Here is a 17,875-nt window from a genome sequence, read left to right as displayed (position 1 = left end):
GTGCTGAGCACACAGGGTGAGCTAAAGCAGGGAGGCGGGGAAGAGCAAGGCCAGGCCTGGTCCTGAAGGCTCTGATGCTCTGGGTACTGACAGCCAGGTCGTAAGTACATCAGCAGCCCGTATGTCTTGACACTCAACCCCAGGGGAACGGTCTAGAATGATGGGCCTCCAAACTGTGCATTAAAAATCAGCCAAGACAGAGGGAACCTCAATCAGACACAAAACACCGTCCATACTCCTCTCTACACCAAGTAAATCAAACGACTTCTAGGCTGATTCTAACTGAGACCTAGATGCAAAACTTTTCAGCTTTCTCTGAAGGCCTGGATACTGTCCTAGAGCCCAAGCTTGATCTCCGTCTGAGGGTGAGGTGTTCAGCAGACCTCAAAAAGGGACAGGGAAGGGAAGTAAGTGAGGGCAGGCGTTGGAAGCAGGTCAGTGGAGCCCACGCTTTGTGCTGTAGCACTGCATGAACCGAAATAACTGCAAATAAGTGCTGAAGGCCAAACTAAATGAGTCACATGATTTCTGGCAATAATATCCTAACACTATATTTGATCTGAATAAGGATTAAAGCAAAGTTGAGTGCTATGATGCCGCAGGCTAGATAACTCATGGAAAAAAATTTCTCCAGTATCCTGTTTAGAAAAGTTAGGACAATAAGCACTAGTTCCAAAAAAAAAAAATTTTTTTTCAGCCGTGCCCATAGCATGCAGAAGTTCCGGCCAGGGACCGGGGCACCAAAGCAGTGATAATGCTGGGGCCACCAGGGAACTCCCAAGTTCAATTTTTTTTTTTTTTTTTTAATGGCTACACCCAAGAATAATGGATGTTCCCAGGCCAGAGACTGAATCTGAGCCACAGCTATGGCAACACCAAATCCTTTAACTTATTTACTGGGCTGGGTCAGTGATCAAACCCAGGCTTCCACAATGACCAGAGCCACTGCAGTCATATTCTTAACCCACTGCGCCACAACAAGTTCAAATTTTTAATGTGCATGTCCAGAGAAAGAAGACAAAATAGTCAAAGTGAGTTGTTCCCACCGAGGCCCTAATTATGATAACATGCACGTCTAAAATCTCTTTCTGCCCCATAGGAGGGACAACTTAAGTAACATTAATTACAAGACCACATACTCATAGAGACACACACATACATGTTACAACTAAAGCTGTACTTCAGACTTTTGTGTTTACTGGTGGACCTGTAATTTTGAAAATTATAACAGAAATCTCACCTCTGACCTTCAGATTATCCAAGTCATTCCACCACCTCCCATGCATGTGTCTCTAATCCCAACCATGCTTAAATTAAAGCCTGCCAGTGAAATATGCTTTTGATAAATAATGCAAAATTTTACAAAAGGATCATAAAGCAAAAATATTATTTAATATTAGAACAATTAATTGTGAATCCCTCTGACTACTGCTTGAAACCATCCTTAACCAGCTGGACCCAAGCAGTCCACATTATCAGCACAACCCCAAGGCCAAAGGGCTATCTTGGTAGGGGTGTGTGTGGATGGAGTATAGAATGAGGGGAAAAAACGCAAGGCAGATGATTATACACAAATGACAAAACCAAGTACTTTGAATCTGAAAGCAGAACTGAGAAATCTGGTTTTTATTTTTTTTATTTTTTTTTTTTTGTCTTTTGTCTTTGTTGTTGTTGTTGTTGTTGTTGCTATTTCTTGGGCCGCTCCTGCGGCATATGGAGGTTCCCAGGCTAGGGGTTGAATCGAAGCTGTAGCCACCGGCCTACGCCAGAGCCACAGCAACGCGGGATCCGAGCCGCGTCTGCAACCTACACCACAGCTCACGGCAACGCCGGATCGTTAACCCACTGAGCAAGGGCAGGGACCGAACCCGCAACCTCATGGTTCCTAGTCGGATTCGTTAACCACTGCGCCACGACGGGAACTCCAGAAATCTGGTTTTTAAAAGTAACTTTTAGGAGGTCCCGTTGTGGCTCAGCAGTAATAAACCTGACTAGCATCCATGAGGATATGGGTTTGATTCGTGGCCTCACTCAGTCGGTTAACGATCCGGTGTTGCTGTGAACTGCAGTGCAGGTCACAGATGTGGCTCAGATTCAGAGTTGCTGTGGTTGTGGCATAGGCCAGCAGCTGTAGCTCTGATTTGATCCCTAGCCTGGGAACTTCCATATGCCATGGATACGGCCCTAAAAAAAAACAGGTTACTTTTAAAGACTAGTTTGTTTATATAAAAGTAATCAAATAGCAGCTATGTGTGTGAAAAGAAAAAAAGAAACAATGAACACGGTGCTTTCACCTCCTCGGTGCCTATAATGTGTCAGAAATTGATTAATGCTTTTAACATATGTGGATCTATTTTCCTAACATTCCTAAGGTAGAATACTACTAATAGAAATAATAGCATCCTGTGCCCTCTTTACTGGGTTAATGTGCCATTTCAGAAGGCAGCAGGAGTTCCCACCGTGGCTCAGCGGTTAACAAACCCGACTAGTATCCATGAGGATACAGATTCGATCCCTGGTCTCGCTCAGTGGGTTAAGGATCTGGTGTTGCCGTGAGCTGTGGTGTAGGTCACAGACGCAGCTCAGATCCTGCGTTGCTGTGGCTGTGGTGTAGGCTGGCAGCTGTAGCTCCGATTCAACCCCTAGCCGGGGAGCCTCCATATTCTGCGGCTACAGCTCTAAGGCACAAAAAAAATAAAAATAAAAATAAAAGACCCAAACACCACCTTGGTATCAGGCTATCTCCCATGATAAATGATTTCAGGTTTTCATGTTGATAGTCAAAGGCTGGAACTAGGTGGGGCTGGCAAGAGAGGATGAGGACAAAGAGCAAAGTCCTGGCTTCAGAGAAAAGGCGTGAGAACGGTTTGCAAGTGGGGGTGCGAGTGGTCCGTAAGGTTCCATAAATCCCTCTTTCCTACACACACCTAAGATCAGCCCGTAATCAGAACCGTACCTGGGTCTCTCGGACCTACCTTTCTCACGTCTGAACTCTTTGGTTCTGTTGTCCAGGTTATGATTCGAGAAACAGCAAGCCTTGTCTCACTGGAGTTTACAAAATCCGTAGGGTCCATCTGCCTTGCAAGAGACTCAATGTACTTCAGGATTGCGACCTTGACCTAAAAGAGCCGGTAATTATAAACATTAAGCACACTTTAGAAATCTCTGAATGGGATTCTTAACTGGTGGTCAGAGAAAAGTAAACACTCGACTGGAGGGGGCACCTCCTTCCTCTGGGATTTATGTTTTAATGTGGAGGAGCATCCAGCAGAAAGTGACTGACAGGTGAGTCTGGGGACAGGCTGAGCGGCCCGCAGCTTAATTCTCTTCATTCTGCAGCTGCCGGGCCTGCAGAGAAGGCGGCTCTGCTCCTCACGTGTGCTATCCTGCCAGACTCCTGCAGCCCTGCCATGGAGCGGAGCTGGGGACAGCTCTGTCAGTTCTGCCCCTGAGCCACTCTGGGCCCCGTCCTGCAAGGCAGCACTGAAGGTAATCACGCTGCTCTTCTACCCTCACTTCCCCACTGATGCCTCAACTGGTTCTGACTTCAGGAGAAAAGGGTGATTACACATCCGGCCTTTGCAAAAACTCCACACAAGGTAACTCAACCTTAACAAGTTAAGACAGTTTACCTGACACAATGCAAAGTAACACATCTTTCTTCAAATACAATTAGTCTTGCTACTATAGGTATGATTTTTCAAAATGTAACAATTTTCACATACGACAATGTTAATATTAAAAACACGCTAATAAGATACCTATTTCAACATGTCCAAATTTTCTAGTTTAAATATTAGTTGTGAAAAAGAGTAATAATACCCAGTGCTGGTAAGGATGTGGAACAACTGCAGTCCTCACACACTGCTGGCAGGAATACAACACGGGGCACCCATTTCAGCAGTTTAAAATAAAGGTAAAGACAGCTTCACCTAGCAAACCAGCAACTTCTCTACCAGGTGCTGAACCGAGAGAAGTGGAGCCACGTCCACAGAGAGCCAGACAGGAGTGATCACAGCAGATTTAGCCATGACCGCCAAATACGAGGCAGGTATAAGGAAGTATATTTTAAGCAAATTTGACTTCCAAAGGTTAAACTGACAAATAGCTACCAACCTTGAGGTTAGGAGTTTGCGTTTGATCCACAATAAATCTCATTAAAATGTTAAATTGTTGATCAAATGGAAAGGAGTCCCTGGTTTTAAAAAAAGAAAAAGGTATTTTAAAAGAAAGATTTACTACAAAGAAATCATGTAAAGTCATACAAGAAACAAAAATACACTGTTGCAGTTTTTTTGTTTTTTGTTTTGTCTTTTTGCCATTTTCTTGGGCCGCTTCTGTGGCATATGGAGGTTCCCAGGCTAGGGGTCGAATCGGAGCTGTAGCCACCGGCCTACACCAGAGCCACAGCAACGTGGGATCCGAGCCGCGTCTGCGACCTACACCACAGCTCACAGCAACGCCGGATCCTTAACCCACGGAGCAAGGCCAGGGATGGAACCCGAAACCTCGTGGTTCCTAGTCGGATTCGTTAACCACTGCACCATGACAGAAACTCCCCACTGTTGTAGATTAATATATGTAAAAATCGATCCTGTTTACATGCTTAAAATATTGCTTTTCATTTTGTATAAATACTAAAGTAATACACATTATACAGAAAATTTAGAAAAAGAGAAATCTTGATAAAAGTCCCAAACACATAAATTCAGCAATGAACTGCGGAAGAAATTCCTACTTGCTGGCTAAAGATCTGCTCATCTTCTCCCAGGGACCCTTCTGAATACTGCTTACATGAGAAACACTTCAATTCCCAAATTAATGTTTACACCTTGACGAGTCTGCTTATAGCTGATCTTGCTTATTAACAAAGCTGACTGCATCTCCTCCATGGTCCTTGCGGAACAAGTGCCTGTGACCTTGACCTTCAGTGGTTGGCACAGAAGAGAGGCTGCAGGACGCTTACAAGAAAAACCCTCCCCTGCTACAAACACACACAGGAGCTGGGGCCCCGAGAGCCCTTCTTCAGCTCCATCTCTTGTAGTCATCTCAGATTTTGGATCCAAATGAGTAACCCTGAGGGCCCTGGGCTGGCCAAAGTCAGTGCGCTCTCCTTAAAATGTTGCAATTACTAGTATTAGTTTAAAATTGCCTAATGGAGCCCCTGTGGCTGATGCAGACATTCTTTCCAAACTAGTGGCAAAGACAGTGCAACGCAAATATCTACTACAACTGAGGCTGAACGGAGGCTTTGCTTTCATTAGGCTCCCTTTGAGACTATTCTCAATGTACCGAAGGACAGTTGAAAGAAAAGGGGTGTAGGTTTAAAGCTAAGAAATCATAAGACCAATCTGAAATTTGAATGAAATAACACAAGAAAAATATAAAGTGCACAGCACATACTAGGTACTGGTAGTTCCATCATTAGTGCTACTAATAAAAAGTAAACTTGACCCAAAAGCACATCCTTTCTCCCCACATTTATTTGCACCCAGGAAGCTCTGAGCACCACTTCTAGAAGCAAAGCACATTTTGGTATATGTGATTTCAGTAACTCTTATAAATCAAAGAAACAAGGTCAACAAACCACACACAAAATACTTCTCCTTGAGAACTAAAACCCCCAATAAATGAAAGACGCTAACTACTTGATGAGCATTCTTCATCTCAGAAAGGAGAAGGACCACCAGAACCAGTCCCAGAGCACTAAATACCAGCTCTGCAGAAGAAGGCAAGTATACATCTACCCTGATCCTTATCTGTGGCCCTACTTTCTCCTCCCAAACTATAAAATCACCTTCTATTCTCTCCGAAAGGAGGGCACAGTCTTTAGGGCATTCGCCTGCTGTGGCCTCCTTTGCCTGGCAAAGCAATAAAAGCTAAATTTTTTCTCCTTCGTCCCCTCCCCAACCCAAAACAAAACCAAAAAACCACCTCTCCTTTCCTCTTCAGCAAAGGGAGCCTGGAGAATGCGTTTGGGTAACCGGTATATTTAGCCTGGAAACAGGCCCTGCTGTCAGGAACAGCCTGAGGCAAGGAAACCGGCAGCTTCACCATCAGGTCTCCCAGCTGAGGAACAGCTCAGCCATCACAGAGACCCCTCAGCCCTCACTCATCCCAGATAAGCCTGAACAGTGAGACATCTCAGCTGCAGAGAAGAGGAACAGTAAACTTGCCTTGGAGACTTTTACCAAATCGACTGAGAATCGGATTCTCAAAGGAACAAGGCATTCAGGAAATTAACAGGAAGGCATAATATTTTCCCTTAACCACCAAAGATTAGAAATATAACCGTAATAATAACCCATCATCCCCCCAAATCTGAAATGGATCTTGTCCATCACAAACTCACCTAAATTAAGGAAATGATCTACAGGCTAAAGTTTGGTTCACAAATTTTTATTTGGCTTTCACAGTGTCATTAAAAAAAAAAAAAAACAAAAAAAAACTTGCCCATGTTCCCTTAATTCACATTCCTGACCTTTTTTAAAAAGTCTGGACCACAGGCCCCAAATCTCAACGTGGCCACAACTAACCAGAGCTTCCAGCCTATCAGGTAACAGCCCCTGCTTTTACAGCACTTGCTAATAAGATCAGTCGCATCAGTTCAGTGCCTCCAGTCAATCTGTGGCTAAACTGTTACTATAAGTCCATCAGTGTACTGGTACACAGGAATGTTCCCTAATTCCACCAACATCCAAAGGAAGGATAGTGTTTGAAAGCCTTATTGCAAATACAGCATGTAACATGGAATTCACGGATAATCTACCAGGATAATAAAATTCTACAGCAGCATAAATTATACAGCTCTACAGGCTCAGGGACCAAAAGCTGGCACCTCAGTGTAGAGAAATAAACTCCCACCTGGAAGTCAGAGACATTGAAGAGGTGCAAGCAGGGGGTGATGACAGGGCTGCGTGACACCCTCCACATCCCCCCTGCAGGCCAGCCTGTGACCACAGCACTGGGCAACACGGCAGCCCCCACCAACCCTGGCTTTTGGCTCCCAGGCTGCCACTAATGTGAAGTGGGACTCTGGGCCCATCAAGTTAGTCTCCTTATTTTACTTTTTTTCTTTCTTTTTTTTTCCTTTTTATGGCTGCGCCCAAGGCATATGGAAATTCCAGGGCCACGGATAGAATCTGATCTGCAGCTGTGGCAATGCCAGATCCTTTAACTGCGCCAGGCCAGGGATTGGACCCAAACCATCACAGAGACAACACTGGGTCCTTAATCTACTGCGTCACAGTGGAAACTCTGCCTGTTTCCTTTTTTTCCCCTCATTTTTGGCCGTGCTGCAGCATAAGGAGCTCCTGGGCCCGGGATCAGATCCGAGCCGCAGTCTTGACCTAAGCCACAGCTGCAGCAGGGGACTGAACCCACATACCAGCATTCCCAAGAGGCCGCCAACCCCTCTGCGCCACATTGGGAGCTCCTGTTTCCTATTTTATATCAAAACGAGGAAGGTCCTTTCACTTTGAAAATTCTATGATACCTGGTCATACCCCAGTTTATAGTGACTGGGTCATATCATAGTTACTATGCTGATGCTAATTTTCTGAGTGATCTGGAGTCATTTGTTTATCCTTTAGAAATTCAGCAACCTGACACATTCCCCTCCATCACCCACCAACTCGCAATCAAGACATTACTGAAAAACATCTTCTAAGATCATTTAATTTCTTACACTTACATGTCGAGGATTTACAATTGTATAGGCAAGAGATCAGATGTTTCCAAACAGGGACAACGCTTTTTTTTTTTTTAAACCCTTTTCTAAGTTTTATTGGTTCTCTTTTCTCATAAAGGCCAGAAGGGCCGCAAACACTATAAGTATGTTACCAACCTCTAGCCAATGAACTGTTCTAGAAGAACACGAAGACTATATCACACACAAAGAGAAAGACATCTAGTGTCAAGTATTAGAAATACTGAGGTTATTATCCATACTTCAATAAAACTTAAAAAAACTAAATAGAAATACTGAGGTCTTAAGAGGACATAAAAATAGATATTCTAAAATGTTTTTTAAAGAGAAGAAAATCAACTTTCTTTCTTTTTTCTTTTCCTTTTTTGCTTTTTAGGGCCACACCTACAGCATATGGAGGCTTCCAGGCTAGGGATCAAATCAGAGCTACAGCTGCTGGCCTACGCCACAGCCACGGCAATGCCAGATTCTTAACCCACTGAGCGGGGCCAAGGATCAAACCCACGTCCTCAAGGACACCAGTGGGGTTCGTTGATGCTGAGCCACAACGGGAGCCACAAGAATCAATTTTCATTTCTCTTTTTACATTTGTCTTGGGCATTCACAAAAATAATGCCAACTCAGGAAGATGTGAGTATTTCATCTCATGGACTGTTGGGATATTGCAACAAATACGTTAACAAGAGAAAGTGGGAATTGAGTAAGAAAGTGGATATTCAAGTTGGTGACAAAAACCACAGTTAACAAAACAGAATCGAGAGAAAGCACCTATGAAGAGTCTTGTAATATCAAAATGGCCTGGTCCCCCCACCATAGACATTTTTCCGAAGATGACAAACAAATGGCCAACAAGGACATGAAAGGTGCTCAACATCACTAGTTATTAGAAAATGTCAACTAAAAACTATGATGAGATATCACCGCACATCTGTCAGGATGGCTATTATCACAAAGATAAGAGATAACAAATGTTGGTGGGAAAGTAAACTGGTGCAGCCCCTACAAAGAACAGTATGGAGGTTCCTCAAAAAATTAAAGCTAGAACCTCCTTTTGATCCAGTAAGCCCACTCCTGGGCATATGTCCAAAGGAAGTGAAACCACTATCTCAGAGAAATATCTGAGCCCATGTTCCCTGTGGCAGTATTTACAACAGCCAAGGCATGGAAACAACCTAAATGTGTTGATGGACAAACAGATAAAGAAAATATGGTGTATGTATAAATGGAATATTATTCAGTCACAAAAAAGAAGGAAATCATGCCATTTGTGACAACACTGATAACATTTGAGGGCATTACACTAAGTGAAATAAGTCAGATAGAGAAAGACAAATACTGCGTGGTTTCACTTATACGTGGAATCCAACAAAAAGCCCAACTCATAGAAACAGCATAACGGTAGTTGCCAGAGCCTGGGGGTGGGGGAGTGGGGAGAAATGGGGAGATGTTGGTCAAAGGGTACAAACTTCCAGGTTTAGACATAACATGAATTGAATGTCTTCTGGGGATCTAATGTACAGTATGGTGATTATATTAACCAACACTGTGTCATACACTGTAAAAGGATATATCTTAAACATTTTTACCACACACACAACAAAGAGTGGTAATTACGTGGGGTGAAAGATATGTTAGCTAACACTACAGGAACCATTTAGCTATGTGTGTGTGTGTGTGTGTGTGTGTGTATGTATCAAATCCTCATGTTACACATACTTTCAACTTACATTATGCTCTATGGAACTGTATCTCAAAAGCTGGAAAAAAAAATGACCTTGCCCAGACACTTGCCTTGTGACATCGAGGGCCTTCTGAACTTTTGCTTGCACAGATCCAAGCAAATCTGCTCCCATTTTCTTAAGTAATTGTGTGAGAAGAACAAAAAGCCAATCTTGCAGGTCGTCCTTATGAATTATTATAAAATCCACAAGAGTCTCCAAAAACATACTGAAAACCTAAACACAAAGGAAAACCAAATATTTCACATATATTCGGAATTTCCTCCCAAGTCTCCAAAATAATAAAAATGCCCATACTGGCCTCGTCCAGACTCATAACTTAGGTTAACATTGTTAACAACTGGACATGTTACAGAAGGCATATGTATTAAAGAAAAGAGATGAAGGAAGAAGGATGGGAACTTACTCTCTGTTGTGAATTCCACCGCACACCAGGCCATGCAACAAAACAGATTCCACGTTAGTTCACAGTGAATTAATACCATTTCCATGCAGTTTCTTAAAGCCCTGAAAAGGCTACAATCTGATAAAATACTTTCCCCTCCCTCTATACAACTTTAAAATTCAGTACAGAGAGAAATTACCTTTGCTGAAAAGTATGAGTTTAATCCTGGAGGATTTTTCTTTCTCTTTCTCTCCTTTTCTTAAAAAACTTTAATCTTTGTGTTTCTATACTATTCTTATTTCTCATTATCTAGCATTCAACAAATACTACTAGGGGACAAGTAGACAAAAATCTGCATATCTACTGCTTTTCATTTTAGTCATCTATTTTGATGTGTGCCAATTCAGATATTATACAGCATTATCTTTATAAAAGTCATACTGATCTTTATGAAAGATCATGCCCTAGAACAAAAGATATTGACAGTTCACATGATTCTCATGCTGCTGTGTCTCATCAGTGCTACCTGTCTATGGTGAGACAGAGTTCACGGTGGAGTAACCTGACCCAGCTGCAGAGAGGCCAAGGAGTAGCACCATGTCCCCTACTTGGCTAAGGAGTCTTGCTCCATTGGGACAACCCAGCGCTCTTAGACCTGCTCAGCTGGAGCTCAGCAACTGTTAGCCACCAGGGGTCTCCCGTGAGATCGCCCAGGGGAAAAAGGCAACGGGCCCCAGCTGTGGGATTCCTGGTTTAGCCAAAGGCAGCCAGCAAATATTTACTAAACTGAGACCTCCAAACTCACTGTACAAGAGCCTTCTGATGGAAACAAATTTCCTCCTTTATCCTCACATTCTGGTTCTGAATCAGCAATCTAGAGGTGACAGGTAATAGAAATTTCATCAATGTCCAAAACCATCTAATATCCCTTATGCTATAAATCTTATGCATAAGCTTTACATCTTACTGCTTTTAATACTATCTTGGAGAAAATCTTGATGATTATTATTATATCTCTGGATATCTACATGGCCCTTAAACTCAACATTTCTTAGAGTTAATTAATATTGTTACTGTTAACCTGGCTGTGAGGACCATGACAGGGACTTTTTTTTTTTTTTTTTTTGCTTTTTTGCCATTTCTTGGGCTGCTCCCATGGCATATGGAGGTTCCCAGGCTAGGGGTCGAATTGGAGCTTCGGCCACTGGCCTACGCCAGAGCCACAGCAACGTGGGATCTGAGCCACTTCTGCAACCTACACCACAGCTCACGGCAACGCCGGATCCCCAACCCACTGGGCAACCCGCAACCTCATGGTTCTTAGTCGGATTCGTTAACCACTGCTCCATGACGGGAACTCCCCATGACAGGGACTTTTAAGACATGCTTCAAGACTGCTATTGAGAGCTGATACCCCAAATAAGGAGAACCTCTGCATTCATTCTCCTGCGCTCCCCGGAGGGCAGGGAGGGGCCCTCTGCTGTTTTCTGTATTCCAAGCCCAGTACAGGTGCTCAGAAAATGCTAAATGGCTGCACAGGTGATGGATGCTTCAGGGACAATTCCTCGGAGGGGGAAAGGGCAAGGAAAGATGCAAGATGACAGTGATCAGCTAGATTTTGTAGCTGTCACAGGTTTCTTTCTCCCAGCAGGATTTAGAAGAGACCATTTTAATAGGAAAACTACAGTGAAAGATGCAGTTATACCCTGTGCCTCAGGCATTGAGATTGCTAATGCCAATTTAGGATTTTCAATTTCCACACTCTCGTTTCTGTCCCTTACATTCCCTTTAACTTCCCTGATGTCTTCATCCCTCTGATTTCTCCCTCTAAAAGCACCTAACAGCCTCTAAGGCTCCCTTCCCAACCATGGCATTTATTTAAAATCTAGACTCCAAGCAAAGTTTTGTCAAGGGTCCCACTCTCAGTTCCACTCCTAGAAAAGGCCTGTGCCAACTCAGGTTCTCTCCCCATGCAGGGAGAGAGCGAGTCTCCTCGACCCGCAGGAGGTGTGGACACCAGCCAAGTGGCCACCAACAAATTCTTAGAGGGAGCAATTCTTTTTGGAAAAACACTAAATGTGGTTTTTCAATAAATTCATCTTCTAAAATGCTTCCATTTTTCTTTCTATTTCTCTTGGTCTTTTTACGGCTGCACCCTCGGCATATGGAGGTTCCCAGGCTAGGGGTTGAACTGAAGCTACAGCTGCCAGCCTAAAACACAGCCACAGCAACACCAGATCCGAGCCACATCTGTGGCCTTCACCACAGCTCACGGCAATGCCGGATCCCCTGGGTGAGGCCAGGGATAGAACCCACGTCTTCATGGATACTAGTTGGGTTCGTTACCACTGAGCCCTGATGGGAACTCCAACCTAGACAAATTCCACATGGGACACCAAAAAACATTTTTTTTACATACTTGATAATTTTCTTCCCTACTGTAACTTTTCAAAAAAAGGTATCATATTGTAATACACTGTTACATCCTGGCACTTGGCTGGCTGGTTGGCTAATAGGAGGTACACAAAAATAGATGCTGAATGAATGAAAGACTACGTCTGATTCTCTTCATGCTAACTCTTACTTAAAACACCCCTTACTTAACTGGAAGTTGTATGAACATTTGACATTTCTAAGAATTTCGTCTTCAAAAGATGTGACATGAACTGCTGTTGGAATTGGGCTGCGTCTGTAAGGACCGAACTGCACTTAAAGGAACATCTCTCTCTCTCCTGAGCAGCTCACTCGGACATGCAGAAAAGGGGCTGCTAGACTGGGGTTGTGTCTGTAAGGTTTGAACTGCGCTACGGGGAGCACGTCTCCCGAGGGGCACGGTACACAGCTCACATGGACATGCAGAGAGGGGGGACACAGGCGGCCTCCCCACTTTACCTTGCTGTGAGGGTCGGCAAACATCCGGGTGAAAATCTCACACAGCCTTTTCAATTCCACTCGACTAGAGGAAATAAAATGGAAATAAATGAATGTAGTATTTAGTAAGACCAGACTGAAACTAGTTGTAGCTTCTTTAAATCCTTTCATTTCCTTTTTAAATCCTTTTCATTTCCATCAACTACATAAGCTTTATATAGTTTTTATATAACAGGTTTTTTTTCACAAGTGAATTCGCTCTCTAAAGTTTAATTTAGGATGGAATTCAACTCATGGAATAGAAAATAATGATAGTTTTGCTCTCATTCTGAAATGAAACTGAATCCCAGACAGTGATTATTACCTACGTTCACATAAGTAGATGCAGCAAAGCCATGAGTCCAACTCACTTCGGGTCTGTTTCCACATGCCACAGATGAGAGGAAACAGGATAAACTAGGGAAAGCAGGTGTCTGGGGGTCGGACAGCCCTGGATTTTAAACTCAGTTCTGCCACAAAGTACTGTGATATCTTTACATCCATTTCAGTGCGACAACGGCTGCTAACAGGATTAGGGAGGATGGCACATCCCACTTGCAACTGTGCCTGAACCAAGCACACACATACTTATCTGTGCCTCTCTGACTTTTCTTACCCTTAACTGTACTGCTGGATCCCAGTTTTGTTCTTATTTGCTTTTGTTTTGGCCGGGCCTAAGACATGTGGAAGTTTCCGTGCCAGGGACTGAACCTGTGCCACAGCTGCAGTAACACTGGATCCTTAACCCACTGAGCCACAGAGAAACTTCCTCGATCCCAGTTTACTTCAAGGATTCATTAGAAAGTGTCACCTGCTTCTCCCAAATTATCCCCCTCAAAGAGATAAGACAGCTGGTTCAATGATCCTTCAACATCACTCATGATGAAATCTAGTCAGTCCAAGGCTAGTCAGTAGATTTCTCGAGATTATTCAATGGATCTGTGGTGAACACTAAAAACCAAGAAACTAGGGCCACCAGAATGAAGCAAATTCTTGAAGAATAATGACACCAAACCACCTTTTTTGTTTTTTGACAGAGCATTAGGACATCAGAAGTGACCTGCACTTCAGAAGGGATATGACAAAGCCTCTCCTGACCTGTGCAGGCACAGTCTGGAATAATCTGGGGCAGGGGCTCAGGCGGCAAGAAGGAATACAGCAGTGTGACTGGGGATGGGAGGGGAGGTTTCAGACTGGCTGGACAGCCATACTGCCAGCCCAGTGATTCCCTAGTCAACACTCACTGAGCCTTGCAGAGAACAGCTATGACCATAATCACTTATTCAGTCTCACAATATACTGCTAAAAAATTATCCAAAGACTATGTATACACTGTATTTCAAATCTCTAATTTTGCGATTCACCTTATACTCAATGACATATTAGTACTGTCATGGTTTAATAAGCAGCATTTCTTCTTAGATACAAAATAATGGTGTGTGGAGTTCCCTGGTGGCCTAGCAGTTAAGGATCTGGTGTTGTTACTGCTGTGGCCTGGGTCTGATTCCCTGGCCTAGGAACTTCCACATACTGTGGCATGACCTAAAATAAACAAAAAATGGTACGTCAGTGGTGCCTTAGAGTTGATACAATGTAGTATACATAAATATTTTTGGTACATGCTCATTTTAGAAAATGTATGAGCTATGGAAACAAAAAAAGACAAAAATAATTCCAGAGATAACATCATACTATTTTAGAGTATTCGGTTTTATTTTATTTATTTGTTTGTTTGTTTTTTTTAGGGCTGTACCCATGGCATATAGAAGTTCCCAGGCTAGGGGTCGAATCGGAGCTACAGCTGCCAGCCTATGCCACAGCCACAGCAACACGAGATCCGAGCCGAGTCTGTGGCCTACACCACAGTTCACGGCAACACCAGATCCTTAATGCACTGAGCGAGGCCAGGGATCAAACCTCATGGTTCCTAGTAGGATTCGTTTCTGCTGTGCCACGACGGGAACTCCAATTATTCAGTTTCAGTATCACTTTATTCCGCTTACTTACAAACTACACATATGTATATGATGTGTACCAAAAAATTTAAGACTGAGGCTGGTATCATTTTATCCATGAATCCAAAGTGTAATAAACAGTACCAACCCGCAGAGGTGTTTTATTTTCTACCTAAATTGCAAACTATACGGAGATTTCTCAATTAGCACCTACTAGAAAAATGTGAACCATAAGGGAACCAAATGTTTTCTACACCTAATAAATGATAGAGTAATTGCAGGAAACTCCAAATTCTCCGGAAAGCAAAGCCCAGGCCTTGGCCGACCCAGCATCCTCGGATGCCCCAGCGCCTCCCCACATGGCAGGGGACCCATTTAACCTCTGTGTGAGGATAACACAGGACTCCACAGCGGCTCATCCCAGCCTCACCTCAGCGTTCTTTGGCTCTTGAGCAGGTTCTGCAGGCCCAGGAGCCCTTCCTTCCTCTCTGACCAGTTGGAGCTGGCACAGTGGTTGAGAACCTCGGCCACGTCCTCTGTCTGCCGCAGGTAGTGCGGAATGCCGCCGTTCCTAGAGCCGTACGAGCGCTCAGAGCACACGCTCGAGGCATCACTGTTGGCGTCGTCATCAGAGTACATCCCATATGGCTCATAGCGCCTCCGCACAGGCTTCTTCTGCCAGATCCAACGGGCGGTGGGTGATGGAGGGAGAAATGGAAAGGTCACACGGCCGTGAGTCCAACCAAAGTCAACAACACGGCATTAAATGTAAAGAAACACGTGTGCACTTGCACACACACATACACACACACACACACAAACATGCGCGCACACGCCACATCTGCCCTGTGCTTGCAGATCAGGGAAACAAAAACAGTAGCGCAGACTTGGGTGGGCACAGCGAGTAACAGGCAGGGGTCCTTAGCAGGGAGGGTGGAGCATGAGGTCTAGCACTGTGTGTGGCTTCTCAGGAAGACCCACCGGCTCTGTGATTTCAAATCTTTCTGCTTGCTCCTATCTCTGAGATGACAGTAATTATCCTTCTCATGGGCTTGTTGTGAGGATTAAGTGGAATTACATGTTAAATAACGTGGCTCAGTGCCTGACACACTGCGAATAGGTGCACCCCCCTAGCCCCTTCCCAATCAGAAGCAACAGATCTTGAGCACGATCTCTGAGTAAATTTGCGTGAATACTCGTGCTTCCTTCAGAAAGTCAAACTGCGATGTCAGTGGCCGAGTATCCTATAGAAAAGGGTTCTTAAATTATCTAAACTATTTCTATAAAGGACTTAAAAGTCTTATAACACGAAGAGGCCTCCTGTAAACTATAACGCCTGACTCATGCGTTTTCTCTTATCCTGAATATAAAACTCTATGTTAAATCCCTAAATAATACAGCAGCAGCTATTTAAAATAGATAAAACATAAAATATGATCTCTCTAGGGAGAAAAATAAATATTGGCTTAAATAACAACGTAAGAGTAGAACAAACTAGGTTAATAAATGAAATGAAACACTAATAGGAAAAGGGGCTGAGCTTGATATTCAAAAAACAATATTAAGACAAACTAGTATGTGAGAGGTGACCGTTTCTGGCACTAACAAAAGCATCACTAGTTTCAACAAAAATCACAATTCAGACCTATACTACGCTACATTTTTGGCTGCTTTATTAGCTCCTAAAGGAAATATACTCACAACAGAAAAAAAAAGTTGTAAAACAAAAGTTAAAAGCACTGGTACCTTGCTCCTGGAGTCTCCTAACAGCTGTAGGCAGGAAAATATTGAAGGATGGGGAAAAAGCATAGAGAATTATGTCAGAAGCATATGTGGGGATTGTTCTTGCAACAAAAGTGTACAGCAAAACATATCTGGGCAAACCAAAAATACAGGTTAGCAAGCGATTCATATCAAGCGAATAACAAAGAACGCTTTCACAATGGCATTTCCTAAGCCTCGTGCGCGTCTTATGACACCTCCCAGGATCTGCTGGAACTCTTTGCTAAACTCTCCCCCTAACACTGAGCTCCGTCCCAACGTCACCATTAATTCTGCTGTCTACTCCTAGGATGGATTCTACCCCTGGGACTTCTCTGTGAGGCAAGGGTTGGGTATCCCTCTTGCGCGTTCTCTTCTGAGGCAGGTCACTCGGGAGGACCAAGCAGTTTGGACTAAAAGAAGGGCAGCACGCATGTCAGGGAGCCGGAGCTGGAGAAAAGCCCACGGCAAGTGATGCCAGAGCTCCAACTCTCAGTCCTGCTCCGCCTCCTAGAACTCTGCACATGGTCCCTGAGGCAGTTCCTTAAAGAACTTGGGAACCTCCCCGGAACTGGAAGTGTATCTTACTGAGGGCTCTGCGCCCCCAGCACCCCCACTGCTCTGACCACTTCAGGGTCTCAAAATAAGGAAGAAGCAGATTCTATATGCCAAACTTGGAAGGAAACACCTCCTCACAGCTCACATCTCTTAAGTCATGGTTAAAGCAATTATCCCGCACTCCGGTACCTGCCAGAAAAAGCCCTTCTACATACAAGGCTGATGAACAGAGCTGGCCGGGCAGCCCTCACAGGGGAAGCATCGTGAGAGCGGAAAACTTCTTGCTCAGACGTTCATCCAAGAAACTGACTGAGCAAGAATAATTGAGAACCAGCAAGGGATGAAGTCAGAATCACTGGAGCCACAGACTAGGACATGTTGATCAGATGAAACATGGCTGGATTTAAAACCTCCAGGCCTGAAAGAAGGGTATTACAATGCTTTCTTCATTAGAGGAGAATAAATCTTAAAATAGTACAAGCAAGTCCAGAGAGCAGACAGTTCTCAAGAATGTCTGTTTTAAATGCTGAGCACACAAACCAGAATAAACAAGAGGCTGTGTTGCTACCAGCTGCAATGCACCTTCAATAAGCAATCTGATCACAAGCGGATTCTACTTAGGAACTTTCTGCTATAACCACACACATATGAGCCTCGAATCACTTCACATCGTTTTCTTAGATATTACATCATAATGATGCAAAAATATATTCTACTAGTGCTTCATCTCCTCAAACAGTTCATCGAAAAATCTGGGAAAGTTTCCGTAAATGACGACTTAAGGACTCGTTGAAACAAGCAAATGTATAATCATATGGAACAACCAGTGAGGGAAATGGAACAAATGCAAGGTTTTCAG

General features: G+C 43.7%; 1 protein-coding gene across 36 annotated transcripts in view; it reads right to left on the bottom strand.

Annotated features, from left to right (window-relative positions):
- Positions 1 to 17,875, bottom strand: part of CLASP1 (cytoplasmic linker associated protein 1) — a 260,115-nt gene that overhangs the window by 46,968 nt on the left and 195,272 nt on the right. For 14 of the 36 annotated variants that reach the window (XM_021075175.1, XM_021075183.1, XM_021075154.1 and 11 more), the window contains 6 exons: positions 15,128 to 15,372; positions 12,725 to 12,788; positions 9,854 to 9,856; positions 9,500 to 9,663; positions 4,117 to 4,195; positions 2,976 to 3,119 (listed from right to left, as the gene is read on the bottom strand). In XM_021075175.1, the coding sequence (XP_020930834.1) occupies positions 2,976 to 3,119; positions 4,117 to 4,195; positions 9,500 to 9,663; positions 9,854 to 9,856; positions 12,725 to 12,788; positions 15,128 to 15,372 (699 nt within the window). Of the gene's footprint in view, positions 1 to 2,975; positions 3,120 to 4,116; positions 4,196 to 9,499; positions 9,664 to 9,853; positions 9,857 to 10,637; positions 10,707 to 12,724; positions 12,789 to 15,127; positions 15,373 to 16,443; positions 16,468 to 17,875 lie in introns of all 36 variants that reach the window. The other 22 variants (XM_021075150.1, XM_021075155.1, XM_021075153.1 and 19 more) reach the window with 3 other exon arrangements.

Source organism: Sus scrofa, chromosome 15 (assembly GCF_000003025.6).
Source record: "Sus scrofa isolate TJ Tabasco breed Duroc chromosome 15, Sscrofa11.1, whole genome shotgun sequence".
Lineage (NCBI taxonomy): Eukaryota > Metazoa > Chordata > Mammalia > Artiodactyla > Suidae > Sus > Sus scrofa.
This window is presented reverse-complemented; position numbering and strand designations above follow the sequence as displayed.